The 13,935-nt window shown below is 37.8% G+C and overlaps 1 protein-coding gene across 4 annotated transcripts in view; it reads left to right on the forward strand.

Moving 5' to 3' along the window:
• Positions 1-13,935, forward strand: part of HOOK3 (hook microtubule tethering protein 3) — a 117,378-nt gene that overhangs the window by 36,856 nt on the left and 66,587 nt on the right. For all 4 annotated transcript variants that reach the window (XM_063080037.1, XM_063080039.1, XM_063080038.1 and 1 more), the window contains exons 6-8: positions 4,739-4,806; positions 11,741-11,803; positions 13,234-13,317. In XM_063080037.1, the coding sequence (XP_062936107.1) occupies positions 4,739-4,806; positions 11,741-11,803; positions 13,234-13,317 (215 nt within the window). The remainder of the gene's footprint in view (positions 1-4,738; positions 4,807-11,740; positions 11,804-13,233; positions 13,318-13,935) is intronic.

The raw sequence follows: 13,935 nt of genomic DNA on the forward strand, positions 1-13,935 counted from the left end.
CTTTTGTATTGTAATTTAAAATATCCAATTTTAAGTTCCTAGAACTGAATTGATCTAATGTGTGATATCATTATCATTATTATTGAAATATTGGTTGGTTAATTATTGATTTATTGGTTGATTTATTCAGTTTGTAAAATGACAAGTTAGGAAATATATTTGTACTTGAGATTAAGGGCATGGGCTGCAGTGCCTGATCAGCTTGTGTTCAGATATATTTCACCTCTCACAAACTATGGAAGGGATATTGGGCAAATTGCTTAATCCTCCTCTTTTAGTTTCTTAGTAAATGGAGATTTAATATAGTACCTACTTCATAAGATTTTTGTAAGGACTAAATGAAATAATGTATATAAAATAGTACAGTGTCTTGCACAAAGTAATGGTTGAAAAAATGTTATTACTTGCAAACATGGAAACATCATAACTTTTTATATATAGTATTTTTAAACATTAATTTTAGTTCAATTTTCTATTGTGTGTTTTTGTGAGCTTTCTTATAGCCACAATTTTTTAAATGTCAGTTATCTTAATGTGGTGTTTACCTAATGGTTTATATTTATTTTATCAATATATGGAGTGTAAATTAGTAAAACCACTAATTTAGACTTAGAGAGGACTATTCTTCATCAGTTAAATTTTAGTTTACATATTTTTTTAGATTAATGCAGTATTTTTATGTGTACAGCATATCCAAATTGACAGATTTGCACTTCATTGAAGTTATTTGAGAATCAGGTTTGATATATACATAATAATGTAATTAAACTTTTTTTTGTTGTTCTTCCAGAGTGCTTATCTAATCTTATGTAGCTTTTCTGTCCCCTCTGTTGACAATTGCTCATTTGCATAGTAATCACTTGTTTTCTAAAAAATGTTCAAATTTATCATACATAAAGTATGATTTACATTGTTTATTTTTCTCTCTTCTTTAGTTGATTTATTTCACAAATATTTATTGAACTACTGAATTATGCTACAGGCTAGGAACACAGTGTTAGACAAAACAGACATAGTACGTGCCCTCAAGGAACTTGAATGGAGGGGGAAGGGCATTAAATAATGCCACAAATGCTTTATAATCATAAAATGTGATGGGGACAGGCTAGGCTTGGGGTCAGGGAAGCTATTTAGCAGAGATTTGAAGGACAGTGTGTCAACAGTAATCTAAATAGTAGAAACAATGTAAGAAAGACTAGGTTACCTTTGAGGGATTAAAAAAAAAAATCCCACAGCACCATAATTGGAGTATAGTGAGTAGAGGATAAACGGAAATGAAGCAGGAGAATAGGTAGAGAGGGGCTGTTCTAAATGACAGCATAATATTTTACTATTACTTACATTAAAGAAGATGGACGGGTTTTTTTTAAGTTCACAGATTTTTTTTCTTGTTTCCCCCACCCCGACCCTTGTTTTCTGTTTCTTGTCTGTACTTTTTTGATGTTCTAATAATATGTTTAATAATAGTCAACATTGTTTTCTTGAAACTATGACTAGTTTTATTGGTTTCTGATTCTGTTTTTTTTTTTTTTTTTCTTAAACAATGTATTTTTTTCTCTTTAGCCATTTTCCTTTTAGATTTTATCAAAATTCTTATACTAAATTTCGGTATGTTTATTCATTCAGTTTAGCTCAAGAATTAAAATACAGAATTTTCTACATTTGTAATCTTTGTATATTACTAAAATTCTAACAAGTTTCTTCAAAGATTAGAAGATTGGTATACATAAGAAGATTTAAGAGATATTATACCTCCAAGTAGATGCTTTTATTTTAAGGTGATGAGAAATTGTTTAATTGTAGTTCATTGATATCAGCTGATGACTTCTTATGTACTCTATTAGGAAATTCATCAACTTCTGGGATTCTACGTAACATATACATAGATATTACAATTTGGAAGGGTATAGCTGTTAAGAGTTGGCTATTTATATTTATTGATATCAGCTGATGACTTCTTATGCATTCTGTTAGGAAATTCATCAACTTCTGGGATTCTACGTAACATATACATAGGTATACACTTTGGAAGGGTATAGCTGTTAAGAGTTGGCTATTTATATTTATAGAACAGGACTAGGAAAAGATCTATAGATCCATATGTCTAGATCCATATTCCTATGGAAAAGAAGATAGTCAATCATAATATTTATTGAGCTTCTCACACAGACCAAGTGTTCTATGTAAAGACCTAGATTCAATTTGCCCCCTGAAATTATATAAATATTAAAAGGGATTTTAACATCTCACTTATCCAGATTTAGGGCATTCTCTGTTCCCAGGAATGCAGTAGAGAGCTAAGAATCAAATAAATGAGTTTTAGAATTGTGTAGTATAGGCTGCGTTTGCACATTTATGATATATAATGTATAGATTACCATTTACTACCTGACTAACTTTGAACCAGATACCCAGCCTGTTTTCTTGTCTGCAAAATGAGGATATGAAACCTGGTAGTCAGGAGGAGTAAATGAAATTGTGTCTGTTTGCTTTGTAATCTGTAAGGCAATATAAAAATAAAAGGTCTTTATGTTCAAATATTTTTTCTAATTAGAAGAAGGAAGGAATAGCAACATAGACTCAATATGCATTTATCTTGGCTATCTGATTTTGCAAATTCTGGCACATAAAATGGTAAATTTGGAAAAGCAAAGATTAGTAGTAGAAGACACACTGACAATTAATTTACGTAGTGTCAGACCTTTTGTCTGACATTCTACTATGTACTAACAGAACAAAAGATACTTTGTACAGATTAGGAAGATGGGCTCATAAATATTATGCGATTTGTCCAAGATTTCTTATTTGTGAGAGGCTAGATGAGGGCAAAAACCCGTTTCTTTCACATTTTAACTAAACTATGTTTCTTCCACATTTAAACTAAACTCTTTGCACTAAACTATGCTGTAAATTTGGATAGCTAAGATTTTAGGATTTACACAGCACACCACATTGTCCAGCATTGCCTCATAGATGTGCACCAGTAATCATATCTAATGGTATTTTTGACTTTAAAGATTTGTAAATTACTTTTTATTTTTAAAAAGTTGTATGTTAGTGTAGTTCTTGCCATCGTTTTTATCATTTAGTATTTTACGGTGTTCGCGGGGAAGGGCCTTGACGTGGCAACACCGCTTCCTAACTAACGCTTCCCCTCTCACACCTTACTAACTCCCTGACTCCCTCTTCCACTGTTATTCTCTTCACCCCCAACAGGATGTCACTAAATTTCCCTCCTCATTATTGGGGGCACTGCTGCTTCTCTTTTGTGTTCAAGTCTTTCATTTTGAGGGCTGTCCAGTCATCGTAGCATGAATTTTGAATTCTGTGTGATACCTGTAAACAGAATACCTAAAAGCACTTTTTTGCTGTATTCCAGTACTCATAGAGTGATCTGCATTAAGAAAACAAAACAAAAAATTGAGCTCAGACCGCAGGAATTCTTCTCTGACCAAAAAATGATTAAGTTATGATGTATTCCTACTGTTGGCCTAAGAACAATGCCTGTGATTTAGTTGTGTATATTTGAATGTGTAACCAAACATTTGATTGGGTGCAAGTATCCTTACGACAATACTTCCTTAACATGTTTTGATAAACTAAAAGCTTTGGCATTAACAGGCAGAATGTCATAATTTATAGTGTTGTACTTATTCTTTTTAAACAAGTTACCTGTCAGGCAGAGGATTATAGTTGGGCATTCCAAATAAATGAGTCTCTTGTCAAAACATTACTTTGACAATTTCATGGTAAGACCCCTCTTTGAGGGATGAGAAGATTTTTTGGTTTTGATTTTTGGATGAATGGGATCAGAGAGGCAGTTCGAGGCTAAAATTTCCTAGTTACTTTACCCTTTTAAATGTCTTATTAAACACATTTACCATATTTGTTGGAATCCACCTGGCCTATTGATTTTTATTTATATTTTATGTCATTTTGGTCATCCATTGTTGGATTTGACAATAAGGAAAACTTCTTCCAGGGCTTTTTTAGAAGGGAAGAAATTATTGTTTTCAACTTTGTCACTATTAACAGCTAAGAGATCTTTCTCTTTTTTGGCAGTGGTAAGGATGAGATTGGTGAAGTTGCTGCTTTAACTTGAGACGTGGGTCATTATTTTAAAGCCCAGTATCATACAATATTTGTTCAACTGTGGTATCATTTTCTTTGTTAAGTTCATCTTAATTCTTTGTCCTAAGCAGCTCTGAGCTTTCTTATGTTTTTTTCTTTTCTGTAGTAGAAAATATTAAGGTAGGAATTATGCACAGTAGTTCAGAGCTTTGATGTCACATAGCAATAAAGCACAGACTTAAAGTTTTTACCATGTAGCAAAGGATAATTTGAAAGATAATTTTTAGATTTTAGAAAAAGTAATATTGAGAAAAATAGGGAAAAAAGTAACATGGAGTCATTTCCATCCCGGCTTTGGGCTTTACCATTTCATTGTTTTATGTTGTGACACAACTCATGCTGGTGCTGCATTCCTGTGACCTTTAGTTGTGGCCTCAACTTTATAAGGAATGGTGAAAAGAAAAAAAATTATCTTAAGGAAAGATAAATATTGTGATTTTTAGCCTTTACTCTACCCATGGCACATATATTTAGCCATGTGTGAGGGGTTCCTAGGAAGAATCAACACCCTGGAAAACTACTTACGAGAATTTATGAAGTGTTAGCCTTTACTCCCTGGACTATCTTTAACTTGAACAGTGACATTCCAGATTGTTCTCATTTTCAGAGTACATCCAAGCCATTATGATGATGGAGGAATCTGTTCAGCATGTTGTCATGACAGCCATTCAAGAGGTACGTTGGAGCTTTTTGCTTACAGTTTGTGAAAAATTAAAGAAGCAAATATGAGCTTAAATAGTAGAAGTGGATATTTTATTTTATTTTAAATCTTTATTTTACAGATGAAAGAAGGAGAAATTTTAGAAAGATTCTTCTACTCATTTAGAGAATTTTTCTGTATATTTATGATATAGCTTGTCTCATTTTTATTTTAAAAAATCATACTCATTTAAATTTCTTATTTTTATTTAATTTGCAGATATAGATATAACTATGTCTAATTTTTTGCAGCGCCCTTAATGAACGAGGAATAGTAGACTAATTCCTAGAGCAAATAATAAATATCTATCTATCTTAAACTAGCAGTCTATCTGAATTAACTATCTGACACTTAACTCTTGGTTTTCTGTTTGGCAGAAAGTGGGTCTTCAACTCCAACCATACCCAAAGCAATTTCTAGATGAGTATTTATTTTGAATGTAAAACGTATAACTATAAAAGTCAAAATAAAATATAGACTAATAGCTGGTCAACCTCAGAATGTGAGAACGTTTTTAATCATGAAAGCAATGGAAGAGACCCAACTGTATACAGGACATGAATATGCAACTAATAGAGAAAAGATGCAGAAGACAAACATGAAAATGCTAAATCCAAATTAAACTAAAATTGTGAGGTTTTTTTAAAAAATCTTTTTTGAATGACTTTTGACACCAACTACCCCCAGTTGGGCCAAACTTCACAGGTTAAGGGTATAGGCCTCCACAAGACTGTCCTCACCTCACTTCCGAGACCAGTCCCAAGTTCAGGGATCCCCAGGCCACCCTCACATCTAGCCAACTGGCTATAAATTCAGCTGGTCCCATTAACCCCTCAGGTTCTATAATTAGAATGACTCAGAGAACTCAGGAATTGTAACAGTTTTATTTCAGCAAATGGATACAAATCAAATTAAATGAGTTTCTGAATTGTTGTTTTTGTTAAGCCAAAAAAATGGATGAGGTGAGGTCTGGGAGGACCCTAGAGGGAAAGTTTCTGTTGTTTCTCTCCATGGGATCCAGATGTGTCACCCTCCTAGTACATCAGTGGGACAATGTGTAGAGTCACACCAATATTGCCAACCGAGGAAACTCACCTGAGCTTTTGTGTACAGAGTCTTTATTGGGGTCTTAATTACAAAGCTATTGATTGAATCATTGGTCGTGAGGTTGAAATCAGTTACATTCACAATGTTGTGCAAACATCACCTACTGTTTAGTTCAGAACTTCATCCAGAAAGGAAACCCTGTACCCATTAAGTAAGTCACTTCACATTTCCTCCTCCCTTCCGCCCCTGGCAACTAGGATTCTGCTTTCTGTTTCTATGCCTATTCTGGATATTTCATATAAATGGAATCATACGCTATGTGGCCTTTTATGTTCGGTTTCTTTTATGTAGTATAATGTTTTCAAGGTGTGTTGTGTCATGTATCAGTACTTTGTTCCTTTTATGGCTAAGTAGTATTTCATTGTATGGATATACTGCATTTTGTTGATCAGTTCATCAGTTGATATGACCTGTTCTCACATTTTTTGGATATACAGGTATGTACAGAAATGGAGTTGCTAGGTCACATGGTAATTCTATGTTTAATTTTTTGAGAAACTGACAACCTGTTTTCTATAGCAGTTGCACTACTCCTAGCAGTAATGCACGAGGGTTCTAATTTCTTTACATCCTCACTGTCTCTTGTTAATGTCCATCTTTTTGGTAATAGCCATTCTAGTGGGTATGAAGTAATATCTAATTGTGATTTTGATTTGCATTTCCCTAATGACTAATGATGTTGAGCATCTTTTCCTGTGTTTTTTGGCATTTCTTTATTATTTTCTTTGGAGAAATGTCTATTTGAGTAAATGATAGTCTTTTAGCCATTTAAATGCTAATAGGAAGAAGATGCAAGAAGGAGAAAGATAGAGGCTGAAAATATAAGAGAGGATTGATAATAAATGGAGCAGGGTCTCTGGGAAGCTGGGAAGAGACTACAGTATGAACACAGCGGAGGAATTGGCCCTGGATGGGAAGAGGAGCCTTGTGTTATAATAGGAATGAAAAAGGATAGGGTGGGCATGAGTGCTGCTAATTTTGTATGTTAGGGTGTAGGACATTGGGGAAATTCTTATCTGGAGGCAAGATTTTCTGATGAAGAGTGTGGGGGAGTTGGTGAGGTTTGAGAAGTAGGAAAGGTTTGGAATAAGCATTAAAAAGAATAAAGAGGCTGCAGACTGGAGAATCATAGCTGAACTTTTTGAGCAGCTTGGAAATTGAGATCGCAAACTGTATTAATAGTGACATGGGTTTTGTGATTTTTAAACATATTTTGCTCTCTCAGTACTTAGCAGTTAGGGTATGGTAGTTGGATTGAGATTTTTGCCAGGAAGAAGGAATGATGTTGACAAAGTCATCAAAGTAGTAAGCCATGAATTGTAGGTTAAATAGAGAACGTAATTGAGTAGGGAATGGGAGAGGCCCAAGAATAAGATGATGATGTTAGCAGAAGAAAGAGGAATAAACTTTAAACTTCAGGCATGCAAAACTGGTAGTGTTCACTATAGAGTCTAAGCAAAGTAAGAAAGTGAATACAAGAATGGTGGGCTATGACCGAAAAATAGGAAGAAAGCTCAAGGAAGTCAAGGAACAGGTACACTAGATATAATTGAATGAGAGACCTACAAAGAGAGAAGTGTGTATTCAGTGTGGCATACCTAGATTTTTACTGAGGTGTTACTGTGTTATGATAAGGACTAAAATGTAACAATGGGAAAAAGAAAGACTGGAAGGAAATATTTCCACTCCCTTCTACTACTCACCTCTAAATGAGATGCACTCTCTCTGAGTATTCTGTCACAGCCCTTATCACACCGTAATGTATTTATCTATTGGTTTATCTTTCTTACTTGAACTCTGCTAGACCCATGGTTGGCACAGATAGCTAATTCTCAAATCAAATTTTTCAAAATTATAAAAGTGATTATTTCTGGAGGGTAGAATAATTTTTCTGCTTATATTTTTTCTGAAATTTTTTTGATGCAATGGGTATTTTTTCAATTGGAAGAAGTCTTTCTATTGATCTTTTTATTAATATTGTCAAAGCGTAAAATTTGAGGCCTCGCTGTTTCTGAGACTTTTTTTTCTCGAAATGTGCAGAGGGAATTTCTCCTCTTCTTATTACATTAATACAAAGCATTGATTCCCAAACTTGTGTATAGGTCAGGTCACTGGAGAGTTTATTAAGTACATTACCAGGCCCAACCCCAAAGTTTTTGACTCAGTAAACCTGGCGTAGGGCCCAGGAATTTGCGTTTCTGACAAGTTCTCAGGCAGTGCTGATGCTGTTGGTCTTGGGGTCTTTGAGAACCACTGATAAAGAGGAAAAGGTACAGGTGAACATAATATTTCAGTTCCTGGAGAGCGGATGAAAGCTGAAGTCACAAGATCTCTCAATAGTATGTTCCCACATTTCTAATCATACCTCTCCCTTTTGTCCTTCAGACAGAATATAAGAAAGAGAGAATAGAAGATTGGGACCATTTGAGTCTGCCCCTGACATTTCTCATAATCAGAATTCTATTCCCTTCTCCCCCAACCCTCACACACCATTTGGATCTTTTCTTTTTGCAGCACAAGGGTGAGAGAGGCTAAGATATAGGGTGTATGTGTGTCATTAGCCATTAGCCGTTGTCTTAGTCCATTTTCCATTGCTCATAACAGAATACCTGAAACTGGGTAATTTATATAGAATTGAAATTTATTTCTTACAATTCTGGAGGCTGGGAAGTCAATGGTTGAGGGGGCCCATCTGGTGAGGCCCTTCTTGCTGGTGGGGACTCTGCAGAGTCCCAAGGTGCCAAGGTATCACATGGTGAGGGTGATGAGCGTGCTAGCTCAGGTCTATCTTCATTTTCTTATAAAGTCCCTAGTCCCACTCCTGTGATAACTCATTAATCCATTACCTATTAATCCAGTAATCCATGAATGGATTAATTCATTCACCTCTTAAAGGTCCCGCCTTTCAATACCGTAGTTGAATTTTCTACCCTTTTAATACCATTACAATTGGGATTAAGTTTCAACATGAGTTTTGGAGGAGACAAACACTCCAACCATAGCAGCCAGTTAATTTTGGCTAATAATGATGTTGTCTACATTTGCTTTTTAGAAATAAATAAGTACTTAGAGTTGATATTTATACTGAAAAGTCACTGTCTTTGTAAATATTTAGCCACTTTAAAAAAAAAATTATTTTATTTATTGAATCAAAATCGATTATACATATTTTGGGTGTTGAACATTGAGATATGTTGATTAAATCAATATTGCTAGCATATATATTGTTACAAATCATAATTCTTTATGCCCCTTGTCCAATCTCTCTCCATCCCCCATTCCATCCCCCTCCCCCCGCTAATTACCCTAGATATCTTCTCTCCTTCTGAAAGAATAATGGTTACTCTGTTAATTTGTTGCCTAGATGATCTGTCCAATGCTGAGAGATGTGATCAGGTCACCCAATATTATCATAGAGCAGATGCTTCTTCTGTCACTCTGAAATGGGCTTTGTGGAAAGAGACATCCTCTTCTTTTCTTTGTCTCTGCTGGTGACTCTTCTTGTGTGAATGCACTCCAGTGGCTGGCAGACCATGTGTGTGGTGGTTGTGGCCTCTAGCCGCTTTTGCGGCAGCCATGGTTATTGTGGTGGCTATGGTGGGCCACCCACATGGAGGTGCTGTTTTTGGTATGTTCCTTGGCACTGGCGGTATGCCTGGTTGTGGGGTGCGTTTGGTCCCCTTCTCCATGCCTCTGCTCCCTCGGCAGGCCCCAAGGTGCTGGCTCTATGTGCCTGGTTGTGGGAGGGGTGGCCAGTCCCCTTCTCCATGCCTCGGGTCACCAGGTGAGACCCAAGGAGCTGACTTAGTGTGCTTGGTTGTGGGAGTGGGGTCTGGTCCCCTTCTCCATGCCCTGGGTCCCTGGGCAGGCCATGAGGTGCTGGCCTGGTGTGCCTGGTTGAAGGAGGGTGGTCTGGTCCCCATCTCCATGCCCCGGGTCTCTGGGCTGGCCCCAAGGTGCTGGTACCATGTGCCTGGTTGTAGGAGGAGGGTCCGGTCCCCTTCTCCATGCCTCAGGTACCCAGGTGGGCCCCGAGGTGCTGGTGTTTTGTGTCTGGTGTGGGAGGAGGGTCCAGTCCCCAGCTCTATACCTCAGGTCACTGGGCAGGACCTGAGGCACTGGCTTGGTGTGCCTGGTTGTGGGAGAGATGTCCAGTCCCCTTCTCCAAGCCTCAGGTCCCCGGGCGGTCCCCGAGGTGTGGGTGTGTTGTGCCTGGTTGTGGGAGGAGGGTCCAGTTCCCTTCTCCATGCCCTGGGTCCCTGGGTGGGCTTCAAGGTGCTGGCATGGTGTGCCTGGTTGTGGGAGGGTGGTCTGATCCCCAACTCCATACCCTGGGTCCCTGGGTGGGCCCCAAGGCGCTGGCTCAGTGTGCCTGGTGGGAGGGTGGTCCGGTCCCCTTCTCCATGCCCTGGGTCCCTGGACAGGCCCCGGGGTGCTGGCACAGTGTGCCTGGTTGTGGGAGGAAGGTCCAGTCCCCGCTCCATGCCTTGGGTCACTGGGTGTGATGCGAGGCACTGGCTTGGTGCGCCTGGTTGTGGGAGGGGCATCCAGTCCCCTTCTCCATGTCTTGGTCCTGGGCTGGCCCTGAGGCACTGGCACAATTTGCCTGGAAGTGGGAGTGGGGTCCAGTCCCCGGATCCAAGCCTACGGTTCCCAGGCAGGCCCCAAGGTGCTGGTGGTGTGCCTGGGCCAGAACTAATTTTTTAGTCCTTTGCTTCTAACATGGGGGAACTTCCTGTGGGAACCTGTACTTGAGTGTGTGGTTGTTTAAATACCTACTTTGCTGCTGTTTCCCTAGGGAAGGCGTTTTGTGCAGCTCAGGGTTTAATGGTTCATATTATAGGTACTTCTGGCTCTCCAGAAACCTGGTAGATCTGTGTTCTGTAGAATCTCTGATCTGGGCCTGAGTTTTTTCATCAAACTGCACCCCATGCAATTCTGCATTCCTGACCAGTCTCCTCTGAGTGGTCCTGTGCTGACTGGGGGGCAGGTCGTCTGTCCTTGCTGTATCCCATTGTTCTCCTGGTGTTCCTATCTTGCCCACCGCCCGTGCTCCAAACACTTTCCATGGGATGGGTCCTGTGCTGGTTCCTTATGATGACTCACTGGCCTCTGAATGGCTCCCTTTTTTCAGTTGTTCTGGCTCCTCGCTCCTGTGTGGGTTCATGGGAAACCTATTAGTGGTCTTGCTGTCCTGGGGGCCACCAAGGCCCTTTTCTCTCCTGCTGCCTCCAAGTAACTCCATCTGAAGGGCACAGCTGCGGCTTCTGCCGGCTCCTGCTCCATGCGCTCAGCAGCTCAAGCCTTAAAGCAGCCGCAGCCCGAAATGCTCAGAGCAGCTTTTTCTTTCTCTCATCATAGTTTCTCCCACCTTCATGAACTTCGTAGGTCTCTCCTCCTCTTCCCCTGAGCTCCAGCGGCCCCAGCTTGGCTGATGTTACATTTTTATAGTTGTAAATTTGGTTGATTTGTGGGAGAGAGTGACGCTGGGAACCGTCTATTCCACCGTCTTGACCGGAACTCCCCCTATTTAGCCACATTTTTAACTTAACAACTTGTCTTACAGTGAAAATGAGCACTAGAATTTAGATCTCTAATTTTAAATGAAGGCATTATCCTGGAGTGAAAAAATGTTTCAGACTTAAAAGCATTAATGTATAGGATAATGTTCTTTTTATATTTGTGTTTTCATTTTAATTTTTGTGTTTTTGTATTGGCTAGGTGTAAATTTTGTTGTGTAAGTACACTATGTAGCATGTCTTTTTTTCCTCATAGTTATAATTATTTAAATCTTAATTTCAGCTAATGAGTAAAGAATCTCCTGTCTCTGCTGGAAATGATGCCTATGTTGACCTTGATCGCCAGGTATATAATTTTGTATTGTTTTTATTTATGCAGGGTCAAAAAGGATAAACTTCAGGTATCAACGAGAAGAGTGTTTTAGTTGAAATTGCTTATGGAATATACTGGTACAATTCTTTATATTTTACCAAAAATTTAGGAACTTAAGCTATTTTACTAATGAATATTACACATTTGTAATTAAATACATTTGTAATTAAAGTACTGTTGCATAACCCACTTTAAAATAATTTTTTAACTTATAATTCCTGTTTTCTAGTCATGATTTTTTCTTTTTTCATTAACGGTATCTGTATGCCACATTTAACACAATAGACGCATTCCTGGAAAATGGCATGCATTTACTCTTATTTATAATACAAGAGATATTTTACCTTCTATTTCATTTTATTCTTCAATTGAAGATGTCTCCTTTACTCTACCCTTTATCTTTGTGAAGTATTTGTAGATAATTAAATGCTCTCAGGGAACCACTATATTTCTAAAGGATTCCTGCAATGTGTTTTTATGGTTTTAATAGAAAAGTTATTTTATAATTTTAAATATGATATCTTAATAAAATGCTGTTAGTTTCACTGTGAATTTCTTCGTAGAAGCTACTGGGATGTCTCTTCCAGTACATGAACAGTAATATGTGTATTCCTTGTCTTCTCTCATTTCTTCCCCATGGTTTCTAAATATTTTTCAGGAAAATCTTTGGACATGATATAATTTTAACTCAAGCTGTAATTTGTCTTTCTTACTTTATGGTGTTTGGTTTAAAGTTGTTACCTTGAATGCACTTTTTTGTATCTATACTACAGAGAGATTGGTCACATGAAGTGAAGAGATAATAAACTTTTATTTTAATCAATTTTTAAAATACTTTGCTAACTTTGAGTTTATGTAATAATGGGATACAACTCAAGAATGTTTGGTTTATGTTGAGAATCAGAATAATAAAATTTTTTTTAAATGGTGCAGCATAAAAAGCATAGTGGCAATAAAATAAATAAAATAAAAGTGGTGCTATACAAATTAACATAAAAGTTTAATAAGACTAAAAAACTTGTGTTGAAATATAATAGCTATATATTTTAACAATTGAAACACCTATTCCTCTAGGATATATATATATTTTACCAAGGTAAGATTTCTCATTTATTAAAGAATCATTACCAAGAACCTCATAGCCAGATAGAAAAAAGGATATCTTGATATTGGGAAGAAGAGCCAAAGTCAAAGGAGAGAAAAGACAGGACTTAGAGCTAAAAGAAATTCAGTGTTGCATTTGCCTTCTTTCTTTCTCTTGCAGAAGGGTTCTTTATGTCCCCCTGCATGCGCATACCCCAAGACAGAAAAGGGGAGAAATGATTTAATTCTATGCTGTTTGTATGCAGTTATTAATTGTTGGCACTCCATATTGGAATGTTTATCTTTTTGTTTCTAACCAGTTGAAGAAAACAACAGAAGAACTAAATGAAGCTTTGTCAGCAAAGGAAGAAATTGCTCAAAGATGCCATGAACTGGATATGCAGGTAAGAGGTCTGTCTCTTCTGTGTTTCAGCACACATTACAGCTCGACTATAAGGCAACCCTAATTAAAGACAAAAAAAAAAAAAAGAAGGAAAAGAAGACAGGTTTCTGGTTAAGATGATAGACCGAACAAAGATGTTAATTTCTTTCCTTCCTGCAACCCCACTAAATTGATAGTGAATGAATTAAAATAGTATAAACTTGCTAGAAAAGAGGAGACCAAGGAGAGATACCAGCACACATGAGTCTTTATGTTGTGCTAGTAAACTGCCCCTCTAGGGGGGTGGGAGTGATTTTTAAAAGCTCTGATTTGTAGTGTTTGCCAATTTACATAGCATATATACTCTCACAGTGGCTGACTTCAAGTTACTCGTAGTCTCACAGCCAGCTCATAAGAGGTGAATGTTTTACCATCAGTTTGGTCACAGCCAGCTCCACCATGGCGCCAGTCTCCAGCACCTCTGAAAGCCAAAGGTAGCGGGAAAGTGCTGAATGGCTAAAAGGAGCAAAGAGTGCAGTAGGCAGGGACACCCCTAGAGGGGGCTGGAGGGAGCTGCTGTAGCAGAATGCCAGAGACCACAGGTTCGGTGGAAGGCCAAAGTGAGCTGCAGCTGGAGATA

Source organism: Cynocephalus volans, chromosome 15, assembly GCF_027409185.1.
Source record: "Cynocephalus volans isolate mCynVol1 chromosome 15, mCynVol1.pri, whole genome shotgun sequence".
Lineage (NCBI taxonomy): Eukaryota > Metazoa > Chordata > Mammalia > Dermoptera > Cynocephalidae > Cynocephalus > Cynocephalus volans.